The following is a 9,774-nucleotide window of genomic DNA, read 5'->3' as shown; positions in this document are numbered from 1 at the left end:
CTGTTGTAAATTCATTTGATAGAATAAAGCCTATGGACATCACGACATCCTCTGCCTCTCTTAACACATCAACTGCAGTCTCCGTCTGTTGATTTAAAGATTTTATTAATTAATTAACATTATAGCTCAGAGGGTTTGGACTGCCAAAATGAGTGCGTGTTTTAGCAAGTTTATCCAGTGGATTTTTTTGTTCTTCAATTCACTTCTCTTGGTAAGTTTATTCACTCTACTTGGTAAGTTCATTAGATTTATATTAATATTTATTTTTACAATATGGCCAAGAAGACAAAATAGGTGTTTTTATAGTATGTACATAGAATGTCCATAGAAAATGTGATTTACTTGAGGATGGGGTGGCTCAGGAGGTATAGAGCAGCGAATTGGAATGTTCCTGGTTCAATTCCCTGCTCTTCCTGTGTCCATAAGCACACTGAGCAGATGCCTCCGCCATCGGTGTGTGTGTGTTTGTGTGTGTGTGTGTGTGTGTGTGTGTGTGTGTGTGTGTGTGTGTGTGTGTGTGTGTGAATGAATGTACGTGCTGTAGATGGGGATCGAGAAATAATATTATATTTTTTAACAGACAACTGGCATTGCTCTCATTATCATTGGAGTGAAGACTCGCACTACCTTCTTGGAGATCGGCATCATCACTGGACACCCCGTCGTCGGTTGCATCTCTACGGTCATCATTGTAGCAGGCGTCATCATTACACTACTCGCTGCCTTGGCCTGTTTAGGCGCTTTAATAGAGAATACCTTGATTCTGGGTGTGGTGAGTTATATGTTACACTATATTACCTCCTTACACTGCAGATGATCTATTATATATACTTAAAATAACAAAATTACATATTATTTCATTAAATATGTTCCGTATTGCATCTTTCTCTTAACTGTGGGCATATACAAATGGACCATTTGTATACCTCTGAGTTGCAAATGATTAGATGAACACATAACTTCACTGTGTAGCATACGGCATATTGCACATTGACACATCTGCATACTGTAGCATACACAGACAACATCTTTAATCTGTGTAAGGCAAAAGACTTGGAAAAGGAGCACTGAGATGGAAGAGTGGGGGGCTCAAATCTATCTTTATTTATTCCATCTCTCCATGGTCTCCAGTTCAACGGTATCCTTATCTTGATAATTGTCTTGGAGGTCGGCACAGGGGCTGCCTTTTACGTCTTTCATAGCAGGGTAAGACACTTCAGCTTTCTATATTGCATGGCAGCCTCGCGTATAGCCAGACGATCGGAGATCACCAAACTTGGCACAAGTACCGTTCAGGGGTCTGGCATGAGAATTGGCACACCACAAAACAGATGGATAGAAAGATAGACAGATGCATAACACAGTCACCAGGACTTTCCCATGGTGAAGGCAAAAGTGGTACACATAGTATACTGTAGATCCGACCTATACAATAGCCTGCATTATACAGCTTAGGCAAATACAGTACATGAGCAAAATGCATGCAATCAGTGTCATCACAGAGAACCCTGACTAAACACAGATGCTATTATGATGCAGCCTCTGCCTATATCCGGTACATACCGATAGATGGAGATCTCTGATCATTTGACTACAATTACATGGTAATTCTTCATTAAAGCTCAATGAAGTATATCCCTGTTTAATGGCTTAGCATAACATTCATTCTGTACCATTTTCTATACAGACTATTGCTTTAGGGGAAACCTCCGGAATCAGTAAGGTGGTGCAGAAGCTGATCTCAGACAGAACCACCATGGATAATATTCAGAGCAAGGTGATGTGCATAGCCATATCTCATCTGGTACAATAGGCCTATTTGCCTGTAGTTGGTGATGGTGTGGAGTGATAGTGAATAGAGTATTTTATAACGATACATGGGGACAGTTCACCAGAACCTATTCCTCAGAGAGGAGAACAGGTTATCTGACATTAATTTATTCTACAGACTAACAAGTTAGTGAATGGGATCTGTTGGCAGATGGACCATTAGGGCACAGTCCATAGAGTATAAGGCACGGTCACACCGCACTTTCATTCTACCTATGAGGGCAGATTCTGCCAATGCATTTCAATGGCAATGGAACCTTGGAACGGTTTGCTGCCATTTGCTGATTTCTGCAGAAAAACACTCCATTCCCATTGAAATGCATTGGCAAAGTATATTTAAATCATTGTCAGACATTGGGTCAAGCTGTCTAGTTTTGTCTTGGCCCGGCCGAGCGGTCCAGGCACCTAGGCTTGTAATCCGATCCGGACAACCTATGCTGCGTGTCTTCCCCCCATCTCTCTCCCCCTTTCCTATCAAGCTACTGTTAATCTATCAATAAAGGCAAAAATCCCCAAAAATATCTCACAAAAAAAACTGTCTAGTTTTCAATATAGCATGGTCAAATGTGTGACTCGATCTACTGGCTCGCAGACTGATACTGTTGAATTGCTTTCCTGTATATGGGCTGTTGCAGTTCAAGTGCTGTGGAATCAGAAGCTATACGGACTGGAGCACCTGGGGGGAAAGCAACGTGACGGTGTTCCCAGATTCTTGCTGCAAGGTGAAGGCAGAAGACTGTGGCCAGAACATAGACAACATACACAAAACGGTCAGTATCCACAGGGTACAATATAACATGTATACTGTATACACATTGACATTCAACTCATATAATTATTGTGTCAGTAAAACATTCTAAAAATAGCACATGTACTGTATGCACATGCCGTGCATGCGTGCGCACAGCACGCACGCACGGCACGTACACAATATCAAAACCCCTTTTTATTTTTGGTACATTATTTGACTGTTTTGCTCCTTAGGGCTGTGCCGTGGTTGGTGTGAAAAACCTGCTCTGGGTTGGTGCTGTCTGCCTTGCTCTTGGATTCCTCGAGGTAAAATGTTGTCAATGCTGCTCTTGGTTTTCCATTATTACCAACTTTAAATACTCCCTAATGGTGAATCAGTGGCAATATTGTTCAGACTAATTTATATGAGGCAATGTTGATAAAATAGCTTACATTTCATTTGTTATTTTTTAAAGATAACATTCCTCTGGCATTTCCAAGGCCCCTAGACTTTATTTTGATAGTGATAGTGTACCGAGACAGGAAATGCAGGCTAGAGAGATGGGGAGAAATATGCAGCGAAGGGTCTCGGGTGGGATTACACAAGTACTGAACCTATCATATTTTGTTTAACCCGTCCCAAATTTAGCACAAACACAGTTCAGGCGTCTGCCATGAGAATAGTTACATCAGGGGCCACAGGCACTCCCCTTCTCCGATCCGCCCCAAACTTGACACAAACACTGCAGGGGACTGCCACTGACATTAAGTCACACCAGGAACCATGTGTGCACGCATTGTGACGTGTGTGTGTGTGTGTGTGTGTGTAACTTGTCTTTTGTTCTGTTTCAGGTCGCTGGTGTTGTGTTCGGGATATCCCTCATGTGTTTGGCCATAAGAGGGAAAGACTATTCAAACATAGATTGATCATCTTCTCATCTTTTTCTATTGCTTTGTGGGTTTACAATACTGGAATCATGGGGACCACCTTTATCTTTTGAGCTCAACCACTTAAAGGTAGTGTAAGTGATATTGAATAAGGTTTTTATTGCGATTGAAGTTATATTAGACTAGAGGTGGATAAAGGGAAATATTGTGGTATGGTGATGTTGGACCTCCAGAATCATGACATTCCTTTGAAAACTTTAAATTCACATTAAAAAGATTGTTGGGCGATAACATGACCTAATTTTTAAATCCATGTACTGACCTTTTAGTGTAGAATAGATAAAAACAAAATGAAAAACAAAAACAATCTTTTTGTTATGTTTTTCTTGTCTCCTGCCCCCTTTCCCAAAAGGAAGGGAGGCAAAATACAAAGGTATTTTGTTTTTGTCAGTTTTTTGTATTGTTGCTCCCTGCATGGACCTTTCCCCAAAAGGACCACAGCGGAAATGAGATAGTGTGAGCCCTGTTACTGAACAAGCACTATAGTAATCAATATAGAATATATAAAATATATATAATTATTTAAAATAAAAAATATCACCTAACTCCCTTGAACCCTTTGATCAGCTGCTTTTGTGGACCTTAATTAAGATTAAGATTTTGTAACAGTATAGGCTATACTGTCTTGTTGAAGCCACAGATATCTAACTTATAGCCTACCGGTAATCAGATTGATTGATTACTTTATTAACAGTTTGCAGGGGGGAAAGCACAGGAAAGTACAGTTCAATACAAGGTTTGCAAGGTTTAAAACCTCATAAACCTCATTGCCCCATTGCGGGGGAATGAACAACGCTCAGCGGGTCAATGGAGACCCAATTGGTCTCCGGTTCCAACTCCGATGTTGTGGATTTCCCCCCTGGACCCCCTTGGGGTTTAAGAGGTTAAAAGTACTATAGCCTATCATAGTTAAAAGCCTATGACTTGTTTCCATTACATTGGGGTCCTATCAATTCTTCTGTTCCATTGACTTGCCTTAGTTGCCTATTATAGCCCAATGGCTTATTTTCTCTTATACTTACTACTGACTGAATTCTCTTTTTGTACAGTAAATGGTGCATTTATATAGTGCTTTACATAGATTGACAAGATTGTGCATGACATTCACCCATTCACACACACATTCATACACCGATTGCGGCGGAAGCCATGCAAGGTACCAACCAGCACATCAGGAGCAATTTGGGGTTCAGTGTCTTGCCCAAGGACACTTCGACATGTTGACAGGAGGAGCCGGGATTTGAACCGCCGGCGCCGACCCACGGATCATTGGACGACCTATTTCTCTAAGTTGTTATTTATTAATCAAAATGTGTGCTTCATGCTTATCTTCTCAAAAGAAAACTAAATTTAAGCAAAACAGCGAATTTATATAAAATGGTGTTTTAACTGGTCAGATACTCCCTCCCGCCTAGACACTAGTAGACAGTACAGTACACAGACACCTGCTCGACACTCCCTGCTTAACTCCACTTCTTTTTGTACAAATGACAATACCGGTAGGTTTTTTTACACTGAACGTAGGCCTATTGTTCGTTCCATCACCATCCTCAGAGTCATCACCGCCAGTTTGACGAGTGAACCCTAATGTGATTTCCTCCGGTATCATTTTCATGAGAATTGGGCACAATACGTTTCCATACGTGTCTGATACAACTCCCATTGAATCAGGCTTCTTACTTGGATCTCTTTATTTTGGATCTCTCTATTTTCCCTATCTCGACTGCCTGCTCCTGCACTTTTTCTATACCATACCATTCAGTGAGTACTCTTTATTTTTAGTCAAGCTGCTGTATAATAGCATTCAATTGTAACATAAATTAAATATGATTTGATTAAAGTTAAATACAATTGAATGCACTGCTTAATAATAATAATCACTTTAATTGCGACTGTACAGTAGGTCGCAGTTTACTATGAAAACCTGCATTTGCATGTCCGTCAGTCACGCCTTGTGACACGCACCATATATGGCCGTCTCCATATATGAAGATCACGACACTGACCTCATCAAACCCTGGATGGCCATACATGGATCCATATATTCTATGTCTGCCTAAAAGTACTTGTTAGAGTTAAAGATTTAGCTGGGGACCGGGAGTCTGTGAAATCTTTCACAGACTTACAGCGCCACCAACAGGTGGATTTTTGAAAATGACTCAAATCATGAAAGCAGTGTGCAATTTACGTGGAATCTTTCACAGACTTTCATACTAGGCTGAGGGATATATCCTACCCTTTTCATTGGCCAGTTACAGCGCCACCAACAGGTCGATCTGTTGTTGTTGTTATTGTTGTTGTTGTTGTTGTAGTAACGACCCAGCACACTCAAACAAAAGAGGCCCCCTCAACTCTCACTATAACTAGACACTGTACCCCCCTCTCTCTCTGTTTAAGCCGTGGCTTATCCATGGCTTGGGGCGAGCCGTGTCTCTCTTGGAACTTGGAAGAACACAGCTTGGAAGAAAGTTCTTGAAAGAAAGTTGAAGGAAGTGAATGCACTATCGTCATCATGACAGATTTTCCAGGTGAGTTGTAGTTGTAGGGGTTACGGTACCGGATATCTCAGTTATCTGCTTAGCATAACATTTCCATAATGTAGGCCTAATAGGATATAGCTGAATTGTGTGTAATTTCACTTGTTTTTACTTAAACATAAAACAAAAACGAGTCAGGAGGATACAGCACTACTAGCCATAGTAGCCATGCTTCACATGACGCTCGTGTCATGATAATCATGACAGTCATGTTTCAGGGCTAATACAGCACATGTGCTAATGCTATGAATGAATATTGTTGTACTGATTGAGCTGTGTTTTTAGGCTAATGCAGGTGCAACATGCAGGCATAAACGATAAAGGTTAGGTAAAGCCTAAGGCAAACACATGAAGGTATACAGCCAAATGTATACTTAGGGTGGTTAAATCTACAACAGTAGGCTACAAAGCTGTATTGTTTTAAAAATAAGTAAAAGGCCAGATAGATAATAGATAGGTTTAAATGTACAGACAATTAAGGTGCTTGAAGGTGCTGCTGCATGTGTACATGAATAGTAAATGGATATCTAGACTACATAGAAGTCCACTGAAGGCACTGAACTATTCTTGCCAGAATATGGAAATGCACTATAGGGTATCTAGTGCCTACAAAAACTGCTTTCAGCAGGAAATGCCCAAACAAGGCATTTCTTGTTTACAGGCAGCCCCTTTGAGTAAAAATACATTATACAAAATACAAAATATAGCCTACATAAAGTACTCATTATGCACTATTTTTTTTCTTTTTTCAAAAATGTAAAAAAAAGTAAAGCTAAAAAGTAAGCCAGTGAAAGCATATGACTTTGTTCAAGGTCTGTATAGATGACAAAGAAGGACTTAGTAGTAGAACTAAATAAATGCTCAATCTAGGCATTATCATTTCCTTTTGTACATAAGTGCAGTTCTACCAGCATGGCGTGCAGACATGATTATTACACAATGTACACTAGTAAAATACTGTATTGATGTAAAATATTGAAAATATCTCATGAGAAATCTAAATTGGTAAGTGTCAATATCACATTTGGTTAATAGAAGCAATTGAAAATACAAATTAAGCTGAGTACAATGGCCTGTTAGCCTGGTTAACCCCCCTTGAAAATATTTCAATGAAAGGTTAAGTGGTTAACCAAGTGTGGCAGTTCAGCCTGCCACTGAGACTGAATGGCTAAAGTTTGAATTATTATTTATTGTGTATGTTGCAGAGAATTATATAATTTTGGAATGTGTATGTAAATGAGATGATGATGATGATGCTTGATTGATAATTGGTTGACTCCATTGTAGGGAGCAACTATCAGCTGTGGGGTGTGGGGAACATACCAACAGTGTGAGGGTTTGTTGAGAGTACTCTGATTTATCATTGTGTATATTATGTGGATAATGTGTGGAATATTATGTAACACTTTAAATGTGTGTATATGAAATGTGGTGTCTCTGGACATTGAGTAACTGGGGAAATTGTGGAATCAATTTAGGGTTGGTATGGTCCGTGGGAGGGGCTTAGCCTATATAAGTAGGGAGACTTCCCACTGCCGATCAGTCAAAGCAGGACTGCAGAGTTGTGAGGACCGAGGGCCAATGCCAGTTGCTGTGTAAATACCTTCGTTCAGTTTTGATGGTGTGAATAAAGAACAGACTTCTCTGCATCCAAGGTCTCTGTCTGACAGTTTTCTCCAACTTATGGCTGTTCTTCCTACATGTGCCTTATATTTTCGGCAAACACTACCCACACTATAGGGCAAAGTGTGACACCAAGCTTGCCCTATATGTAGCCCTGTGGTTGAATATCTGTCAACTATGAAACTAACTTTGCTGTGGCCCCATTGACTGGCTGGCAATGAATCATGTTCAGTGACTGCACACTATACAGATGAGACACTCCTTCTGAGACTTCTTTCTTTCTTTCTGACACTCAAGGCTTATGGTGATATATGCAGTACCAAACATCAAGCAGGATGAACAAGTTACCAACTTGCATCTGTATATGGGGGCTACCACTGTACCAATGGTGAGTGAGAAGATGAGCTAGCCAGATGGATGGAGATGTCACTGGAGGGCTCATCCGAGATGTGACCCTGGCCACATCTGACTGATGCAGTCAAGAAGAAGACATCTCAAGGTAGGACAACCCTTTTCTTTTTTCCTTGATGCTGCAGCTTGTTTTGTATGCTGTGTGTATTCCAGCTGTTGTACTATTGCTGTCATTTTGGGATCCAATAACTGGGTGTCAATTAAACATGTCCAGTTTTCTGATTCTGAAAATGAATGCTGATGTGAATCTACAGTGTATGTTGTGTCTGCCGTTGAAGTTAGTGAGTTGTAACGGGAACAGTATAGTGAAGCTTCAATTATTCTATGTGTGAGTTTGCCGTTTCCCTTTAACTTCAAGCCATACGTTTTGGGCTTTGATGTGAATATTGTCAGGTATTGTGGCTGTATTGGTTCATGACTGGATTGGTGGCAACACCTACTGTATGTCTTGTCATATATGTACTGTAGGCTTATCCCTCATGGCCAATGTTTCTTTCTGTATTGGAATTTCATTATTTTTTTAAATGTATAATCTCATTCACAACATTGAGAGGAACAAGACTAAGAGTAAAACACATTTGCAGCTCCTAGAGTCCATGCTGCAGACGTAAATGTAAATTGGCTGAATGGTGGCACAGAAGAAAAGCCATGAGGTCATTCTGGAAACTGTTGGACTGTGAATCTTGTGTGAAAGGTTTATCTTTTGGCCTGAGGGTGGCACTAAAGGACAGGTCACACATCTTCCAGGGACCATGAATGGGCACAGCTCATTTTATGGCAATCTTCCTACACACACCAAGACGTGTCACGTGTGTGTGTGTGTGTGTGTGTCTTACGGGGAAAGATGTACGTGCCGATTCTAAAAATGTACACTGTAATTTAGGGGTGCCGTGGATGAAAAAGTTATTTACACAAAGTGTGCATGATGGTTGCAATTAATATGCATGCAATATTAACCTCCAAAGTCAACCATACCACCCATGACCAAAAAGGAAAGTAATTTTGTATTTTAAAACAAAATACCATGCAGATACCCGAGGGTATAATTGAAGTATAAAGTGCACTGTCTTAAGAACTAGTGCCTGAACATAAAAGGCAACTTCAGTCAGGCGTGGCAGTGGAAGGTGTATTATTCATGACTTATTTCTGAAAGACCTTTCAGGCAGGAAAAGGCAGGCACACTGATGCTGCTCAGTTAAACTGAATGTTATACTGAAATTCAGTGTTGCATGGCTCATAGAGTTAAACTGCAATGACTCAAAGTTAAACGTATGTCTTGCTATGGGCCCGCTCTTGTATACCCATGGTATGTTTTTCATAGTGTTCCCTGATTACATGCTGCTTAGTTAAAATTGGGGAACATCTGAACTGAGAAGCCATCAATACTGTATTACATTTGTTGCAATCAAATATATTTATGATGTGAGTGTACTGTGTTCCTGACTGGACACATATTTCAACAAACTGATCAGTGTTGTGAGACTCAGAGATCAAGATAAAGAGTATATACTATTCTTGGCTGGAAAAGGATGTGGTTCTTGCAAGTGAGATTTATAATATGAAGTTTCCCCAGTCTGTGGGGAAATAGTCAGGAAGTGTTGAATGCTGCGGTAAGTAAGCTTATGGGACGTATCTTCATGACCAAAAGTACACTGTTTTTTATTAAGAACTGGGAAATGGTGCAGATCCGTGTTGA

At 40.3% G+C, this 9,774-nt stretch overlaps 1 protein-coding gene across 1 annotated transcript; it reads left to right on the top strand.

Annotated features, from left to right (window-relative positions):
* The first annotated feature begins 47 nt into the window (after positions 1–47).
* Positions 48–3,714, top strand: LOC308333408 (CD63 antigen-like). The gene is made up of 7 exons (XM_080789798.1): positions 48–211; positions 581–772; positions 1,132–1,206; positions 1,688–1,777; positions 2,466–2,600; positions 2,815–2,886; positions 3,412–3,714. The coding sequence occupies exons 1-7, from the start codon at positions 149–151 to the stop codon at positions 3,484–3,486; spliced, it is 702 nt and encodes a 233-aa protein (XP_080645924.1). The 5' UTR covers positions 48–148; the 3' UTR covers positions 3,487–3,714.
* The last annotated feature ends 6,060 nt before the right edge of the window (positions 3,715–9,774 follow it).

This window comes from Protomyctophum bolini (assembly GCF_963924005.1).
Source record: "Protomyctophum bolini genome assembly, chromosome: 18".
Classification (NCBI taxonomy): Eukaryota; Metazoa; Chordata; class Actinopteri; order Myctophiformes; family Myctophidae; genus Protomyctophum; species Protomyctophum bolini.
Note: the sequence above shows the minus strand (reverse complement) of the source record. Positions and strands in the feature narration are given on the sequence as shown.